This window comes from Scomber scombrus, chromosome 3 (genome assembly GCF_963691925.1).
Source record: "Scomber scombrus chromosome 3, fScoSco1.1, whole genome shotgun sequence".
In the NCBI taxonomy this organism is placed as follows: domain Eukaryota; kingdom Metazoa; phylum Chordata; class Actinopteri; order Scombriformes; family Scombridae; genus Scomber; species Scomber scombrus.
In genome coordinates this window covers 13,180,072-13,199,520 of record NC_084972.1, presented here as the reverse complement: position 1 = coordinate 13,199,520, position 19,449 = coordinate 13,180,072, and the positions used below count along the sequence as shown (strand labels likewise).

The 19,449-nt window shown below is 40.9% G+C and overlaps 3 protein-coding genes across 3 annotated transcripts in view; 2 read left to right on the top strand and 1 right to left on the bottom strand.

Moving 5' to 3' along the window:
• Nucleotides 1-19,449, top strand: part of LOC133978113 (heme transporter hrg1-A-like) — a 138,903-nt gene that overhangs the window by 95,880 nt on the left and 23,574 nt on the right. The gene's annotated exons all lie outside the window — the stretch shown is intronic.
• On the top strand, nucleotides 829-10,557 carry dnajc11b (DnaJ (Hsp40) homolog, subfamily C, member 11b). The gene is made up of 16 exons (XM_062415542.1): nucleotides 829-903; nucleotides 1,750-1,879; nucleotides 2,035-2,108; nucleotides 2,237-2,338; nucleotides 2,467-2,595; nucleotides 2,698-2,820; nucleotides 3,006-3,079; nucleotides 3,199-3,388; nucleotides 3,524-3,609; nucleotides 4,344-4,460; nucleotides 4,564-4,719; nucleotides 5,105-5,174; nucleotides 5,350-5,407; nucleotides 6,258-6,400; nucleotides 6,489-6,618; nucleotides 6,746-10,557. The coding sequence occupies exons 1-16, from the start codon at nucleotides 829-831 to the stop codon at nucleotides 6,769-6,771; spliced, it is 1,683 nt and encodes a 560-aa protein (XP_062271526.1). The 3' UTR covers nucleotides 6,772-10,557.
• Nucleotides 14,116-18,865, bottom strand: phf13 (PHD finger protein 13). The gene is made up of 5 exons (XM_062416103.1): nucleotides 18,451-18,865; nucleotides 17,623-17,724; nucleotides 15,626-15,805; nucleotides 15,078-15,504; nucleotides 14,116-14,982 (listed from the first exon to the last, which is right to left on the bottom strand). Exons 1-5 carry the CDS (start codon nucleotides 18,493-18,495, stop codon nucleotides 14,750-14,752), a joined length of 987 nt encoding a protein of 328 aa, XP_062272087.1. The 5' UTR covers nucleotides 18,496-18,865; the 3' UTR covers nucleotides 14,116-14,749.

Here is a 19,449-nt window from a genome sequence, read left to right as displayed (position 1 = left end):
TCTGTATTTGTAAATCCACAATTTTTGCCAAGTATTGATGAACATGCAGTGACTGAACAAATAAGTACATTTAGGTCATATCTACCCTCATTTAACATTACTCTGTAAAACAATCTTGTTTGGATTGACTGAATATTGTTCTATTTAATTAACATGCTTACTATTTTAAACACACTTTAAACTTAAGCAAGAAGCCAAACTTTGCAGAGCTGACCATACACATCAAACAATACATTTCTTCAATATCTGACTGTACAAACAAAAACTATTTCTCTTTTCAAAAATCACAACCGTTAAAAATAAAATAAAGCTGATAACTTTAAAAAAAAAAAAGAAAAAAAAAAGAGAGAGAGTAAGATAAGTGTTAAAAGAAATCAAATTGTCAACATAACTTGAATTTTAATGTGATATTCTTTAAAAATGAAAGGTCTTCATCCTTACCGTAATGACTAGTGGTTGCTCAGTCATTACCATATACTGTATATTGTTAACTCTCTGTCTACTTCATTACCGTAATGACAGGTGGATGCTCAGCGAATCAAAATAAAGAGTCGGTGTTATCGGTTAGACGAGATGAGAGCCGACCGACTTTTTTCAGCGAGAAAGAAAATAAAGGAGATGAACAGCTGCTGCTTTTCGTACATACAAACAAATACAAGAACCTTTACACACCTCACAGCTGACTTTCTTGTCGTTTTGGAGGCGTCAAATCTTTTTTCCCCGCTGAGCTCGAACTCAAACACTACCAGCAGAGGGCAACAGACCGACTTCCGCTCCTCCGTCTGGCTGACCAATGAGCTTGCGCAAACACTGGACCAAACGCAAAACATGGCCGCGTCCATAGAGGATGATTTTGAGTCTAATAACCAGGACTACTACTCTCTACTCAACGTCAGGAAAGAGGTACGGTTCATACAGTGTTGTGTAGTGACCTTGTAGGTGTTTTACAAATGAGAGTGGTCCGTGAAGCCGCCGACAGTCGGTGCATCATCTCTCAGCTGAATGACGGTCTTCTGCAGCAGCATTCTCCTCCGAGCACACGCCGAGGCCGGCTGGTGCTGCAAAGACACCAACAAGCAGGACGTCTCAGCATGTACTTTACTTTAATTGCACTCTTAATTTGCACTTTGAAGCGGGTAAATACAGAAATAGCATGTATGCACCTTTTCAAATCTCAGTCCTCGTGAAGGTGACAGGCCTGACCAGGACTGCTGCCGGGGTGTTTAACTGGACGGGTTGCAGTAGTAAGTCACTGAGGCAGACACCATAGCCTAACGAGAAATGACATCGCTATCACGCTTTTAATTGCATTTTCAATGCATGCTTGATGCAAGTGGCAAATATATTGGATACTTCAGTGCAGCAATGTTATGTCAGCAAAACAGCTGAAACAATTCATCAACAGAAGATTCATCTTGAAACAAGCATAGTTATCAAAAAGCAATGAATCGTTATTTTTCAGTAAATAGTGAAATGCAGATATCTCTCAGAGGGCAAGATTGTCTGATTTAGTTTGTGTAATGTGATAGAAAATGAATTTATTTGGTTTCTGAACTGCTGATCAGATATAAATAAGCAATTTGGGGATCTGGGAGCTTTTTTGTTGTTTTAGCTATTTTATGTCGTTTTATAGACCAACCAATTAAGTGACAAATCAAGTAAAAGTATTTGGTAGATTCATCCGTAATTGAAATATTTGTTGATTGCAGCCCAACTCTGGAATGAGGTCTATCCTCTCTTTGTTCACAGGCAACTCTTGAGGAGCTTAAGGCATCATATCGGAGGCTGTGTATGCTCTATCATCCTGACAAACATCGAGACCCTGAGCTGAAAAGACAAGCTGAGCAGCTTTTCAACCAGGTGCACCAGGCGTATGAAGGTAAGGAAGCTCGTAAGTGTATACATAGAACTGCGACTGTAAAAAAAAATACAATTCAAATTAAACAGCCTTTTCTCAGCACAAGGATGTAAAAACTGACAAAATACAAAAACATCTCAAACAAATCCATGTAAACAGAACATATTTCCCCTCAGTGCTGAGTGACGCTCACTCTAGAGCCATCTATGACATCTTTGGAAAGAAAGGACTGGAAGTGGAAGGATGGGAGGTATGTTTTCATTGTAACTCAAACTCATTGCCTGTCAGTCGAGTGGTTTTGCTTCTACATTATATACTGTACATTATGTTGTAACTTATCTACATAAACGATATTGTATGGTGATGATTGCTGTGTAGGTGGTGGAAAGGAAAAGAACACCAGCAGAAATCCGAGAGGAATATGAAAGGCTGCAGAGAGAAAGAGAAGAGAGGAGACTGCAGCAAAGAACTAACCCCAAGGTTTTCTCAGTCACAACATTGTATTTCCTATGTGGGCCACTGCTTTGATGTAGTTATGATCAGAAACTTTAACACAGCTCAACTTTTTTTAATGTCATGTCAATCTCTCCCCTTTACTCATTATTCAGGGCACCATTAGTGTGGGTGTGGATGCAACAGACCTGTTTGACCATTATGATGAGGACTTTGAGGAGATGCCAGGAGGAGGCTTTCCTCATATTGAAATCAACAAGATGCACATTTCCCAGTCCATAGAGGTATAACACTCATAAGTATTCTCTGTTAACCCACCCGCTTTCTTCACTGTAGTGTAGTATCATCTGTTATAATCAGGCTGCTTCTTTTCTGACTGTCTTCAGGCTCCTTTGACAAACTCTGACACAGCAGTGCTGTCTGGTTCACTCTCTACACACAATGGAAACGGAGGGGGCAATATTAACATGACCGTTCGTAAGGTGACATCGGCCAAAGGCTGGGGAGAGGTATACACACACATACATATGTGTAATATACAATAAACTGTATAAAGCACAGTCTGTGAAGAGGTATAAACATATGTAGCTGATTCACCTTCAGAGGGACTTTTACAATTGTTATGTGTTAAATATAAGGACAGGATAATGCAGATTTTGACGTTTTTGTTCTGTGGTCACTTGTTTCTGTACAGGTGGAGTTGGGGGCAGGAGACATACTGGGACCTCTAATTGGGTTGAAGGTGTTTCGTAATATCACTCCCCGGTGGTAAGGCCCAACTCGTTCATATGAAAGAAAATAATATGTACTTTATTAACATATGAACAGAGTCAACCTTCCCTTTAATTTTCTCTCGTTTATCTCCTCTCTGTCATTTCTCTGTAAAGTTTCTTGACAGCCCAGTGCGGTTTGCAGTTTTCTCCTCGTGGTTTGCGACCGAGCTGCTCTTTGATGACAGCGCGCCACTTGGACCAGAACACTATGGGTTATCTTCAGTGGCGTTGGGGGCCCAACAGTGCCATGACCACCAGTGTGGTGCGTGACACAAAGCGCAGCCACTTCACTCTAGCTCTGCAGGTACGCACATACAGAAACATAAATATAGACACAGTGACTTGCTGTCCTCGTGCTAAATACGGTTTGTACGCAACTGAAATAGAGCTATTTGATTGAGGTTTTCTATCTTCTTACACCCAACCCCGCCCCTTCCAGCTGGGTGTGCCTCACTCCTACCTAATGATGAGCTACCAGTTCAAGTTCCAAGATGAGGACCAGACCAAAGTTAAAGGCTCTTTCAAGTAAGCCTGACTACTAATATTGTCTAACCCTTTTTTTCTCTTTAAATCACCAAATTTTCCTGGATGCCATAGTAAATCAAACTTGGCAACCAAGATTAAAAAGATAAGGGAAGAAATGTGTGAGTATTTTTTAATGTAGCTTACATGACTGTTGTAGCAAGAAAGTATTTTTATTACTCTGACATAACACATTTTCTTTTTGTAGTAGCTTAACAGCATGAAATAATTATTTCTTGATCACAAGTGAGCAGCTTCATTTATGATTTCATGATATCACAGAAACTTAGTCTGTGGTCAAACTCAAAAATACTCCTGTCATGATCATGAAAATGCTCAACATAACCATTGCCATAGCCATTTTGTCATCACAAAATAAAAAAATACATAAACACCCTTATTTCGAGATCAAAAACATTATTATTTTGTTGTCATGTTCAAGCAAAACACAGCAAGAAAATAATTTCCCAGCAAGAAACAAGACTGTATAAAGCATTTAAAAATGTGAGCAGGAAAATAGAGTAGTTTCATTAAACTGTGGGCTGCACTTCAGTGTTTATAGATGAATTTTGGTACAGATAATACAGTCCTAAAACATATTACTCTCCCTAACAGCCTCCTGTCTTGAGTGCTTGTACAGTTTATACTATTTACTCTTCTCATGTTATTGTCTGCAGTAGCTGCCTGCTTCCATCTTTTCATGGTGTCTGTCTATGTCTGTGTCCCTCCCCCTTCAGGACAGGCTGGTTTGGCACTGTGGTGGAATATGGAGCGGAGAGGAAGATCAGCCGACACAGTGTCCTGTCAGCCACTGTCAGCATCGGCGTCCCTCAGGGAGTCACACTGAAGATCAAGTACACTGGCCAAACCCAAAATATGACCTCATTCTTCTGTGTGTCCCTGTATGACAACATGATTATTGAATGTGTGTGTGCGTGTGTTTGTGTGTCCATGCAGGTTGGCCCGTGCCAGTCAGACGTACCTATTTCCAGTCCACCTGACAGACCAGCTGCTGCCCAGTGCCATCTTCTACGCCACTGTGGGACCCCTGCTGGTCTACTTGGCCGTCCACAGACTGGTCATCATCCCATATACACAACAACAGAAAGAGCAGTCAGTACATTTCCTTTCTTCTTAACTCCCCATTTTAAACTGATATTTAGCAGCAATTTTGTTCTCTTTATACCAGGCTTGTTTTGCATCATGTTAAAGATTCATCACTGTTCAGTCTGGATTCTTATTGTTATTAAATCACACCGTCTGAGGTTCTTTTTAACAGTTGTGTGTTTCACATCATTTTTGTATGTGCTTCATGATCAAAAGTTAAATTGTTCTTCAAATGATAATGAATTCAAGATGATTCAAGCCGACAAATGCAGCATTTCAGTTGTGGGTGCTGTTAGTACTAGAGGGGTTTCTTTGACGCATATGCTGTCTCCACAGTGAATCCCAGTGGGCGAATGTTGATGTCTGCTTTGTCTGTCTCTGTGCTTCTCAGAGATCTAGAGTTGCAGAGGAAGAGCTCAGCCACAGACATCGCCAAGAAGAAGCAGGAGGCAGAGTCTGCTGTGAGTGCTTGCATGCAAACACACAATCGCTGTGTGTGGGATCATTGATCATTGTTTCGAGGTTCGACTCTCCTCATCTCGTTTGAAAACCTCTCTCCTATCCCATTCTATTTCGTTCTCCTCCTCCTCCCCCTCCTCCCTCCCTCCCTCCTCTCTCCCTCGGCTCCTTCTGTAGGTTCTGCTGATGCAGGAGTCTGTGAGGAGAGTCATAGAGGCAGAAGAATCCAAGATGGGTAAGGACACACACACACACACACACACACACACACACACACACACACACACACAAACACACACACACCTATATCTTTGTGAGGACACTCATTGACATAATGCATCCCCTAGCCCCTTCACTAACCCTAACCTTAACCATCGCAACTAAATGCCTAAAACTGACCCTTAACTTAAACTGAACCTTAACCTTTATTCAACCTTAATTCTAAAACCGAGGCTTAACCCTCAAACTGTCCTTTGAAGTTGTGAGGATCAGGATATGTCTTCACAATGCTGGTTTTCAACTGAAATTGGTTCCCTCAAAGATAGAAAGACACACACACACACATTTTTTGCAGTCAGTCAAAACTTGGTAAAAATCCAAATGTGTAATTCAAACACATTTCTCATGGTTATTTTCAAGGGCATACTACACTGTAGCTCCAGGATTCTGTTTTTCTTACGTCTGACCATCATCTACAGTAGTGCTGTGAAGCAAGTCATGATGATGATGTAGCCCACCTCCATGCTACTTTGTTTACATAGGTTACATTTGTAAATTTCTGCACAGAACACCAGAGTGCACACTGGCATAAATCAAAACTGTGATTTTAGTGTGCTAATGGATTTCCTGTCATATTTATGTAAAGGGTGCATGTGGTTATTTGAGGAGTCACCCTCTGGGTGTGTTTACCTTACAGATACTCTGGCCAAGGAATAAAGGGAGAGGAGTGTTGAACAATATTAAGCTAACTGTTGCCACAGCTTGACATAGCTGACAGAAGTTTTGTGTTTACACAGTTGGAGAAATTCACACAATAACATTTTTGACAAAAGCACATAACGCATGAACTGTACATTGCTGTCTAGGTCTGATCATCCTGAATGCCTGGTATGGAAAGTTTGTGTCAGACACCAGCCAGAAACAGGAGAAAGCCAAGGTCATCGATGTCACTGTGCCTCTACAGTGCCTGGTCAAGGACTCTAAACTCATCCTCACTGAGGCTTCTAAGGTGTGTGTGTTGGCATGTTAGCCTGTGTGATTGGCCATTTGTAAATCTGCATGTATGCATTGCTTATGAATTGCATCCGTGTGTGCAGGCGGGGTTGCCAGGCTTCTATGACCCCTGTGTGGGAGAGGAGAAGAGTCTTAAACTACTGTACCAGTTCAGAGGTGTCATGCATCAAGTCATCTCTGCAGACACCGAGCCACTTCGGATACCCAAGCAATGTTAGTATGCAGCCACTTTACATCAGACGCTCCTCTATATTATCGTGCAGTTTCACACTAATTAAAACATGACTAAAGCCTATGCACATCAACTCATACTCAAACCATTATTTATGTGTCTCATCAGCTCACAGAATTGAGTCCGAGTCCTAGGAGCCCCCCGCTGCTGGAGCACCAGAGGGCAAGTGAAGACAGAAACTGACTTTCTGTAAACAGAAGAGCCCAAGAATGGAGGGTACACATCTAGAATACGTTGCTCTCCTCTGGTCCTAATCTGTCATGGTATTAGTGAATCTGTTCCTCAACTCCTCCCTTTCCTGTGGACCATCTCCCAGGTTAAGCAGAATACAGGAGTCAGCTCTGAGTTTCTGCAAGGTGTTATTTGTGTCTCTTGTCTGCAACACCTGACAGAGCTGCTCAGATATCTGCCTGCTGCAATAGATCAGACATTGGTCCTGCACATAGTTTTATATATGCACTACACAGAGGGCCTGATAGTCCCATCAATGATGAGCTAAAAGTGCACAGATAGATTAAAAGTTGTGTCTTGACATTTGTTAGGTCAAGCATGCAGCCGTGTAAACAAATGAGCTGTGCTGTAATTTTACCCCATATCATTACAGTCTTTGTCCTGTCTGTGCATCACCCCTGTAGTTTTGAATCTTTTGAATGACTAATGTTATAACGTACCAGCCATTTCACTAACTCATGCAAATGTTTAAAGGAAAACTATGCAGGATCAAGTCTCGTAGCCTTGAGGCTGGCCAGGACTGAGGACTGATTGTGTAACTCATGTTATTGTTTACTTGTTAAAATGTCTCATCCTAATTTATTATGCCTTTAGTGACTTGTCTGCTGCTCATGGGGGATGCAAAAAAATGGTGCTTAAAACTTGAGTGTTTGAATATGGGAGTTTAGGGAAAGACAGTACAGAGAGGGACAGCGATACAGCCAATACCACTCTGTGGTAGCAATCCAACCACGTAAAGAAATGGCAAGAAAGTTCATTCAGAATTTACAATATCATCTCAAACTGCATTGCAATATAAAAGCAGAACTTCCGCTTAAGAGTTGGTTTACATCAGTCTTTATTGATGAAATTGCAGCCAAAACAGACTTATTGACAATGATTTTTAATACAGTGAGTTACTACTTGTGTGGATTAGTAATGTTTAAAAATTTGAGATATGAATGGTTGGAATCTTTTCATGGTTGGAATACAATCAATAGAGGGTGTAGGTAAACTCTTCCCCTCATATAGGTTATGTTTGCTGCTAGAGCAGTATGGGGCTAAAACAGTGACAGTTAAATTTTGACATAGAAAAGGTGTGGGTCCTTTGAATCCACTCACTCCACAGAGTTGACTGATTCGTCTGGCATCATGACATGAAACGGAGGTTTCTCGGTTGAAAAGCAGTCGATCCAGTGATTGTCGCGGGTGGACTGATGATCAGCAAGTCAGTGCCATGGCACCAAAAGCCAGGAGGAGTAAAGCTAGACAGTGCTGATCAAATGTGAGTCAAGATTCTTTTACTGCATTGCTTATTTCTCACCTCAAATGTTTTCAGAAACACATTTTGGTACACTCTTTAGCTGTAATGTTGGAAAGTTTATGACCCAACCGCCATGTTGACGCAAAACCAAGTTTTACCCACTCACAGTACTTCACCAACCAAGTCACCACCAGCCGGACTGTTTAGTGGTGATCAAATCAAATCCCCCTCCCCAAAAGAAAATTGGTTAGAGTGGAGGCAATGTCTGACTGAAGATAGAAACGGAGTGTGAAGAGTTATCTGTTTTGTTTGATATAAAAATTCAAACAGAATTCCTTTTCAAAGATGAATGTTGGTCTCACAGATCAAATGTGTGTAATTGTGGCAATTTGTCTGAATGTAAAGTAAAGCTTCATGTTATTACTGGACAGAACAACAGTGCTGCCTCTGGGGCCTCTATATGTAATGATATCACATTTATACAAATATAAATGCATTAAAACAAACAGATAAGCCCATATTCAATTTCCTTTTATTTTATTGAGCTACATAACAGTTTGGATTTTTATTACAGCTACATTACGGACTGAATAACTTAATTTACTGCATCTCTCTGTCAATAAGGGTATTTTTTCATGCTTCACTTTACCTTCAGACAAACTTATGTGGCAGCTCCAATTGTTAGATTTCATCTGTGAGACCAATATTTATCTTCCAAAAGGAAGTCTATATATCAAAATGCTGAGGAAATGTTAGAGTCAGTGTTAGAGCTGCACAGATCAGTTCATCAGATCATGTTCTACACAGGAAGGCGATGCAGGACTCAGGCTGCTGCTGTGAGATGACCGGCTGGTCTCACCTGCCCAGCGGCTTTGAAATGTTGCAGCAGATTTACAAACATGCGTCATTTGGATAAATTGACCACATATTGGGAATCGACATGGTTACTTTCTCACCTGAAAAAATATAAAACAACTAAAAAAGTGACATATTAGCTCTAGAGTGAAAATTACAAGTCTGGCTCAAAATCACCATTACGCTTGAATATTTTTGTCGGACCACAAGGCACACTGGGGAATGTAGTCCCAGTGAGGGCCCTCCTTTCAAGGCTAAAACACTGAAAGAAAAATTATGCTGAAAAAAAGTACAAAAAATGAACAAACACACATGAAAAAATAAAATAAGATAATTCGATTGCAACTTTTTTACTGTTTTTTTTATTTTTAAGTGCTAAAACAATTTCTCCAGTACTACTACTCCAGTGTTTCAATGCCAGAATTTACTCACTGTTCAGACCCCATAGAGCAGTCACTGTGTCAGGCTGTAACTTATTACTGGAGCTGACCTGAGCCACACTACAACTCATGTACTCATTATGGCACATTAATTATTCTACATTTATTCTTTTTTTAATTTGGTTACAGAACGTAGGTTTAGTCTGTACACTACTTCTGTGCCATATTTTTTAATTTGATATTGTTCTCTTCCCTTGTTTTATTTAAATTCCTCAATTGAATAAATCTGCTAATGCCATGTTTAAGATACTCCAACCAGAGTTTTTAATGGTGTCTATACTAGGTAACTTTACCTCAGCTGTAGCTGTCTTTCATCACTGGTGAGGTTGACATCGGGAAATCTAATCACCTCTGATGCACTTTCTGCTCAGACATAAGGTGTTGCAGCACGTTTTTCTAATATATCAGATGCACACTACATAAAATGCACATTCCCTTCTACTCAGATTTTATTCCATATCCTGATTAATTATATGTATCTGTAGCTAGGATGTTCTTAACTTTAGGTGGATTAATACTGTAACCACAAAGGGAGGTTCGTGAGTTATGTCATGGACTACAGGTAATCCCCGAAAACCACTACTGAAGGATTCAAATGTTATTTTATTGAATAGAAAAGTAATATTTTGCACAAAATGTACAGTATTTAAAACCAAAATTATTGTTTAGTTGTCATGGAATCAGTGTTTTAAATGTATATCTACGCTTAGCTTTTAACTGAACTTCATGGAGTTCATTTAAGAAATAGTGACTATTCATCTTGATTGATTTTGGTTTCACCATCAGTGAGTGGGAGTACATTGATTGGCCTGCCAAACTAGTTAGGTTGGGGGTAGTCTCAAGAATAAAATGTGAAGCATTGAGATGGATATGAATGAACATGCTCTACAGCTGGATTGGGGTCACTATGATGACAGATTTTGCACTGATTCTGTTTGTGGTATTTGTCTTATCTCTGTTGTTTGAAGTGTGCTGTCAAGTATTTTGACGGGTGTGCTGGTCACCTCTGCTCTAGCGCCACTGTGAGGCCCGAAGAAAGACTGCTCCCTGTGGTTACATTCCAACCCATCATCCAAAATGACCCATGTTAGTTTGTGTACTGTATGTTTGAAGAGCCTGTGTTCTCCATCCTGTAAAGACTACAATAAATAAGAACAAATGAGACGTTGTGTTTGATTTCAAGCCTCTACAGAAAGCACACTTTGGTGTTATGAACAACAAAAAGCAACAGGTTAAAATGGTAACTCTTTATTTACAATAGTTTACAATAGTTTCACAGAAACAGTTTGCACCACAGTACAGAAAACGCTTTCTCAATAAGGGGATAGGACAACCCAGGATCAGAATAAACGAGCTGTATCACAATGAGCATTGTTAACATTAATTACACTGATGTCTTTAAAACGTGGACTAAAATTGGGAATTTGTGCCAGAATATGTCTTCAGGCTCTATTCAAGACATACAGTGCATGTCCTGAGAAACAGCAAATAGATTTTAGGTCTTGAAACGTCTTTAAAAAACATCACCACCTGGGTAATGGCTGGGTACAAACCAAATAATCAACATTTGTAAATGCCAGAAGACAAGAGTGCAGAGATGAGCTTAACCAATTTTAAACTCTTGGAAAGTCTTGTGTTCTTTACAAACCACATTCATTGTGTGTTAGTCGTTCCCTGGTCAAGTCATTGATTCTTTTTTGTAAAACCCATCCTGGACTAATAGCCAAGGTTCTGAGTCTAAAATCTGTCCCTCCACAGCAGGGGTCGGCAACCTATGGCGTGTATATTTTTATTGAATCACTCTGCGTGTCACCATGGGCTCGCATAGCAATTCAATAAAAAATGATTTTTAATTTTTTAAATAAAAGCATTTTCAATATAAAGTACAGCCTATTGGTTAACTAAATGAACAATTCAATTTAAAATAATACTGAAATAATTGTAATGACAGCAGTAATTATTGACAGCAACAGAGCGCACACAATTGTGCTAGAATAGTGAAAACATAGGAAAGCTAGCCAGCTTGTTTTGCTTTATTTCAAGAACTGACGATGGCAGAAGCAAAACAAAGAAAGTTGTCTATTAGTCGCCTCTTTTAGTCGTCTTGGACAAACAAATTCAGATTTATTTCACGAAAGGACTGAGCTGTGTACACTGTGCTGCGAAAATCTGTGTTGAACTGAAGTGGGGTTAAACGTAATTTTAAAACAAGGCACAAGAAAAACTTCAAAGATAAGGCTAATAAAGCTGAACCAATCAAAAGAGGCCAGCACAGGAAGCAAAGCAGCCTCTTTATAACCGTATGTGCCGCCAAAAACCAAGCTAACGTTACAGAGGGACACTAGATAGGCAAGTGCTGCGTTGCTGAACACAGTATATAAAGGAGGCTTTCCTCAGCAGTTCAGAGGTCATATTTGATTGGTTACCAAACAAAGACACAATCAACAGGATCAAAGAAATACCCGTAGAGAGGTGCATTACCAACAGGGCTGAATAAGTAAGGCACCAGCAAACTGTTGCATTGAAAGATGTCTCTGTGTTCAGCGTAGCTCTTGACGAGTGTGGATGTAAACAACATACTATGTCTAGCAGTGGTAACCAGATTTTGCGACAAAAGAGAGATGCGAAAACTTTGTTGTTTAAAGCCCATGCACGGTTCGGCTAAAGGAGAAGATGATGATTATCCATTGCCAGTAAAATTTTGTGCAAACATTTCAAAATCTGATCTTTAATTGCGCGATGGCTAAAGTGGTGAAAATGGTTAACTATATTGTGGCTTGCTTCTCTTTGACACTGTGTCACTTCAAATCTCTGCTGGAGTAAACGGACAGTATTCACAAGGGTTTGCCGCTCTACTGAAGTATTTGGTGGCTGAGTGGCGGGAAGATTTTGGAACAGTTTGTTGAGTGCTTTGATGCAATCAAGACCTTTCTGGTTGAGAAAGAGCAAGACTACCCTGAGCTGTAGGATGAGAAATGGCTTCACAGCCAACCTCAACAAGTTCAACCTACAGCTGTGAGGTGTTTGATGTATGGATGACATTCATGGTGAAGATTGTAGCCTGCTCACGGGACATAAAACATCAAACATTTTGTCACTTCAAGCACCAGGCGGAGCTGTCAGGGCATCAAACTGTCAACCGCAATGACATCAGCATGTGAGCTGGAGTTGGACTAAAAGGAACACGGCCTCCACTCTGACCTGTTAGGAAAGCTTGCTAGAGAAGTTTGACTGTTTGAAGAAGGTGGCCGATGCATCGATTTCAGCATGTGCATCCACTACAGTAGGGTCCAGGGGTACAAACATATTTTTACATACAAAGCCAATTTTGAGTCCCACGCGTAGCGAGAGTGACTACGGATCATTCAGAAGCTTGTGTCCAACTGAAAGTCACCCATATGGACCAGAGATCACACAGCTCAGCAAAGAAAAGTAGGAACAAGGGTTGCACTAAATCATAACATTGAATTAGTAATAAAGAGAGAGTGTGTGCAGGCAAATGGGCAATCTAGACGGGGAAACAAGCAGCAGAAAATAAATAGATTAATGCTTATTATGAAAATGAACTGGCACTCGGGTCTGTGATTTTTTTTTTAAACATTATAAAGTGGCACCGGACATCCAGAGGGTTGCCGACCCCTGCTCTACCGTATGGCTTTTATATAATCAGAAGCAACATGTAGCTTACACAGACAGGCCCAACAGCAGATGGCACATGAATAACAAAACTTATTTCTTCCAAATTGCAGCAAGTTTTAGGGAAAAAGGTGCCCTTTAAGCCTGTCAAACCTGCTGCATATGGAAGTAACTGAATACTGCTGTGAAAACTTTAGCGAGAGGTGAAAAGGGACTTGAGATCTGCTCTTCTGGTCTGACCCTTCAGAGACAAACAAACCGACTCTGCCCATGGCACTTTGCAAATATCCATTCCTCCATTTTACGAAAGACCAAAAACCCACAGAGCTTAGTTGAGTCAACTCATAGCAGCACATGCATTGCCAAACACCGTCACACAGTTATTAACCATTCAAAAAAAAAAAAAAAAAAACCCACACACTCACATGCATAATTTCAACTGGACTCTTGAGAGAATCTCTCAAACGATACTATTCCAGTTAACTAGATAGCTTTTTTTCTGTTGATACTTTAAACAGGACGGCCGTAGAAGTTCCCTTCTATAAATATATTTGTCTCTGAAAACTTTGTCTTGAGCATGAAACCGTTGAAAACTAAGAGAAATACAATTCGAGGCATGGAGAAAAAAAAGTATTCATGAACAACACCACTGTCCAACCCTGTCTGAAATTAAGCAAAAATCACGGACCAAAGCCAACAGAAAACACCTTTACTGAAAACCAACTGACTTATCTAAATCTTGTTAATCTGGCTTTTTTTAAACTATAAGATAAATTCTTTATTATGAAAAATGAAAAAAAAACTTGCCATGAACAGAAAAGTGAACACTGTTTAAGCATTTTTGAGAAGCAAAGTGTGTGAATGCTCCACTGTTGGCCAAATGACATCTCAACTCGAGAGAAGCAGCCAAGGCTGGAAGACAGCTTGTGAGAGGAGCAAGCACTTGGTTCAGTTTTTCGGGCTTAAAGCCTCAATGATATTCTTTTCACAACGTCTTAAATAACAAAACAGGACAACAAATAGATGAAGCAGATGCAGACTCTACATCTTTGTTCTATTGGATTATACCTCGGCTTAATACTATAGCACCATCTGAAGCAATAAAGACAAGGCTTAACTTGTTTTTTGTCATTTTAAACGGTTAATCGTGTAACATTAATAGAGGCATCTTAGAGAAATCAAATCCAGTTTAATCAGAAAGACATACCTGTCCCTATCACAGAAAGGTCAGATGGATTTTTTTCTTTTCTTTTCTTCTTTTAAACATGAGAAAAAGTGCAAACAGTCTTTCCCATAAATCCCAGCATGCACCATAGTGGGTGGCAGTTGTGAGGGTAGGTATTCTCTCTATATGGCAGTTCAAATGTTTCCAGTGTTCATGAGACACAAAGTCCCAATAGTAGCGGTTTGCTGCTATGCTAATGTCATCTACAGACAGACATCCATTCAGTGATTGCCTTACGCACGAGTCTGTAGGGAGGCAGAAACAAACCTTAGTAAATGTAAAATAGCACTCAAACGGATTTCAAATGGGATAAAGGCTCGGGATAGGTCCACCGAAGTGTTTATAGAAAATGTAGGTTCATGGCTGACCATGAAGGACAGACTGCTGAAGGGTGCAAGACCTGAATTTGAGGAACGGTCAGTCCAGCAGGTGGAGGGGGACACAGGAGTGGAGGGGGTCAGAGTTCAAGGTTCGGCCTGGGGTCAGTCTAGCAGATGTTTGCGCGGGCCTATGCGTGAGCGGTGGGAGCGGCGGGCATCTGAGGTTCCGTGAGTATCTCGACAGCTCTGGCACACATATGTCTCTGGCACGTGGCTCTTGCGGATCTTGGCGCACGACAGATGGATCCAGGTGTTACACTTGTTACACTCGATCATGGCCCGGCCTGCAAAAGGCTTCATGCAGAAACACGTCACCAGGTCCCACGAGTCGTCGTCTGAGGAGACAAGAGAGGGAATACACTGAGCATTCACACTGGTCACTTCGGCAAACCTGTAACAACGTAATGTATGCAGCAACACAAGGCCCCACCTGAGTCCACCATGATGTCCTCGTCCTCTCCTGATCCATCTTCGTCTCGGAACACCACCTGTTTTCCCTGGCGGAATACTGTTCTGCTTCCTGCAAAGCCTTCCACCTTCTGTACCTTTACCACCCCTTCTTCAAGGTCTCGACCATCCCAGTGTCGACGCTCCTCCTTCGGCTCCTCTTTGGGCTCCTCTTTGCAGGGGGGTGGGCTAGGTAGGTGCTGAGGATGAAGGGGGATGCTGATATCATCGTCAGGCTCTTCTTTGATTGTTCTGCCACCAAAGGAGAAGGGGGACTGCGGCTCTGGGACTGTCGTGTGGGCCTGCTGACTCTCCTCACCAGCCTGATGCTCCCTCTCCTTTCTCCTCTTCTTCTTCTTCAGCTTATCGGCTTTCCTGCGGTCGTCTGGATGCAGGGTGGTGATTGTGTGCTGCAGAAAAACATAAAACATTATTTATGTCAAAATGACAGCAAATATATGACTTGGTCTGATTTTAGAGGATTAGAGTTAACATCTATTGGGCAAATGATGAAATATCAACACAACTTACATCTTTCTTGGTGTGACCGGACAGTGTATCCCCTGGCTGTGGACGTTTCCTGCTCCTGTCCTGGGGGACCTTGGAGGGGCGCTGGGGGCAGGAGGGTGAGGGTCCCGGGGTCCAGCCATCACTGTCAGCTGTGCTGCCTGTACTGTTGGGGGGGCTGGAACTACTGCGCAGTGGCGAGTCCTGTAATAATACATGGAGACACAGAGGTCAGTAAGTGCAAACACACATTAAGAGATACAGCTGGTGTTAAAAAATATTCAAAACCTGCAAGCAGTGTGAACATTGTATCCATTCAACAGCAACAATTAAATTACCATTCTGTCATATTCCTCATTAACAATCAATGCATTGCCACTGTGCTAAGAAATAGCATGACACTGTACTAGTTTAGAGATCTAAGTTCATAAGGTGTAGCCAACATAGGGTGATTTTTTGTTGTGAATCCATTTGTAAGAGTAAACAGTAATTACACTGCGGGAAATGTTTAAGTGCTGTCATGACAATTTGAATGTTGGGCTGCACTATTTATTTTATTTTTAACTTTAAAATTCTGACATCTCTGAATTTCCATGGTTACAGGACAACAATTTAATTGTATTTAAATTGCGTGAAAAACAGCTGCATCAAATCATCAACAAATAACAATACATCCTTGCACCACGTGGAAAAATGGGCACAGGCAGAGGGGGAGGAAATGAAAACAAATCTAGCACGAGTAGGAAACCAACACAGAACTGAAACTGTGAAAGAAAGACCTTTGAAGGAACAACCACAACATAATCAAAATGAGTCAGATTTTTAGAAAAGCCTGGCATTGACGAAGAGATATATTTATCCCAGTTCTGACCAATACTGTGCTCATACTGAAAAAGCGTGTCACACTTTGTTGTCTGTTTTGCCGTAGTTACAGCACTAGAGAGTAACATAACACACTTGGATCAATATCAAGGGTGGGACAACTTTAACCAGAACACCCTGCCACCCAGAGGGTCCTACCTGTTGCTGTTTGAAGGAGAAAAAGAAAGGTGGATGACAACTGACAGTGAATTCAACACTGTGAAAGCAGCCTTCCTCGATTATAAGACTGATTCAGAGTCGTAATTTGGGTAGTGTAAGTGACTATTTTAGAGATTATTATTTAACTGAATCTGATGTTTTCAACCATAATAAATATGTTGATCACTGGGAGCATTGCTTACATGTAGGTGGCCAGTGTGACCAGGACTACTTGCCACACAATAGCTGAAGGCTAGTGCAGCTGAAGAAAGCTTTGAATGTAGCGGACGGTCAGAGCAACATGGAAAAGAGACCCACCGGCCGTGTGACCAGTAACACAGTCACAACTGAAATCTTGCTGAAAATGAGAATGGTGTGCTATAGTCTGTGTGAAAGACAAAGCCTGGGTTAGTTCTTGGTAGAATGCGTGCTGAAACTAAAATAAACACTAGAGCCAGAGAAACTACAGACAAAACATTCTGTTTAAGATAATTTTGTGGTCTGGCTGTATCCACCTCCCTATTTCCAAACAGAGGATACGATTCAACCAATGAAGATAGCTTCAAGTTTAAAACATTTGCTTCTAAATTCATTCAGGATTTTTTTTTCTCCAGGGGGCAAACATTCAAATGTAACTGTTGTAATAATAATAATAATAATAATAATAATAATAATAATAATCTATTTTCATCTTAAAGTGTAGGTCTTTTTTTAATGGAAAATTAAACATCAAAATCAAATGCATCAACAATATGATGCTTGATAAATTGTACAACGTTATCCACTGCATTTGCATTGTTTATGAATTGGTTTTCCTTTATTACCGGGACTTTTTATTTTTTTTATTTGACTTAAATAAAATATCGTAACTCCAGACAGCAATGCTCCGAGTAAATGAATGTTGTTAAACGAGTGCATTAGCACCAGCTAAAGCCCAATAAAACAGGTGTTGACGTGAAGAAGAGTGTAATGTAGTGGCGCTGGCCGCTTTGTTTACTCACCTCTTGGGGGTATGGGATGTAACCAGCATAGGCCAAGACAAAAGTGCAAAACTTGTTAAAATCTTCGACTGTCCTCCCCCTCCTGTATGGCGGACTGAAGCCCTGAAACACAGTCACGTCATTGAAACATTAGATGCATAAAACGTACACATCTCGACATGGCGTTTAACATACACGACAACCGATAAACACACACCGTGCAAAACTGAGCCAAACTACATTAAAACGTGCTGCCTCCTAACACAGACTTAAGTTTCAATCATTGCACCAACACATGCCTGGGCTCGTTGTTGAAAACCTCGATAAAAACAAACTAGAAGCGACAGCCAATGTTAGCCATGTCGGCTAGCAATGGAAAGCAGATAAGTAAGTGTCAGTGGAGTTGAACCGGCAAACAACAACAACTATTAAACTACGTGATCTCGTACTGAACATTGTAAAAGAGTCACGCTGTGTCATAAAATCATCAGCTGTTAACGGAGGATAAAAGCAGATGGCATTAATATGATGCTTAGTTAGCCGGCGTTGACGTTAGCATGCGCCGCAGTGATGATGGACTGCTTTAACGACACCAACCCTACAAAGTACCGTCCAAAGTAACACGAGTGACACATCCTCCCACACGATGTCATGTCTTTGTGTTGAAAAGTTTGAGTCTTAGTGACTTGTCTGGATGCTTCTCGCGTATAACTAATGTGTCAACATTAGCAGAGCACGCTAACGCTAACTAGTTAATGACCGTGTACTGCACAGACCTGAACAACTTGTAGCCATGACTGCAAACTAACATGTACAACATTAAAAAACAAAATGAAAACACTGCCTTACCTCTGAATGAAATGCGTGGGATGTCGAGGGGTTTATATCACCCATCTTTACCGAGTAACGTTTACCGACCACCTGGCGTTTAGTCGATAACGTGACAGGCTGACCAAGTTAACGGGGCTACCTTTACGGAAACCACCTCCGATCGTAAACACCGACGTAAAAAAACAACAACAACAAAAACAGCGGGTTTATCTTTAGGCTTTGCTTTGCTGGATAGCTGACTGTACCTATGCTAAAACTGGAAGCAACAGTGTTCACTCAGTTTGCCTAGGAGCTGTCCAAAGAGCTAGTGGGCTAAAAGTTGTAAAAACGTGCATCCCGTGGTCGGTGAACGTCCCACCGCGCAGCCCGGTAATGTCTCCGTTTGATCCAGTTTACTGACTGTTGGGGGAGCGGTTCACTTTGGCTGTCTCCAGCTGTCTACCTGCCCCCTCTTCTCCTTCTTCGTCTTCATCATCATCTTCATCATCAAATCTACAGCGGTTGCTAAACGAAAAAGCTTCTTTTTTTTCCCCCTGCCCAACTTTATTGACAACTAAATGAAAAAAGGTTCCTCAGCGCCCTCATTTGGTGTGTGACGTTTTTGTGTTTTAAATTAAAGGACACGCTCACAATTTGTTCAAGTCTGTCTTAAAATGACAGTCTACCTGAATGGGTTTTTCTTGCTGTAATAATTCCTCCTGTTCATACTGACCATTAAAAGATCCCTTTATTATGTACGTGCAACGTAAGTGATGAGGGACACAATCCCAAACCCTCCTCTGATAAACTAAAATGTAATGTAAAAGTTTATCTTGACCTAATATTAACTTCAGCCATGTAGATTTGTTAAATCAAGTCAATATGTTTCAACATTAGTCTTTTTAGTGCCAAAGTCCCTCTTTAAGTTACATCCACCACAGCTCAACAAGGAAACACTGTCCAAGGAAACACAACAAGAGAATTTGATGCCAAAAGACTGTAAATGTGGCAGATATCCAATTGATAAGACTAAATTAG

Coding starts and splice junctions, on each gene's coding strand:
- dnajc11b (XM_062415542.1), top strand. CDS start 829: ATGGCCGCGTCCATAGAGGATGATTTTGAGTCTAATAACCAGGACTAC. Junction 1,880..2,034: donor GGTGCACCAGGCGTATGAAG/GTAAGGAAGCTC, acceptor ATTTCCCCTCAG/TGCTGAGTGACGCTCACTCT. Junction 3,080..3,198: donor CGTAATATCACTCCCCGGTG/GTAAGGCCCAAC, acceptor TTCTCTGTAAAG/TTTCTTGACAGCCCAGTGCG.
- phf13 (XM_062416103.1), bottom strand. CDS start 18,495: ATGGGTGATATAAACCCCTCGACATCCCACGCATTTCATTCAGAG. Junction 17,725..18,450: donor CCCACGCATTTCATTCAGAG/GTAAGGCAGTGT, acceptor ACTGTGTTTCAG/GGCTTCAGTCCGCCATACAG. Junction 15,806..17,622: donor ACATCCCATACCCCCAAGAG/GTGAGTAAACAA, acceptor GTATTATTACAG/GACTCGCCACTGCGCAGTAG.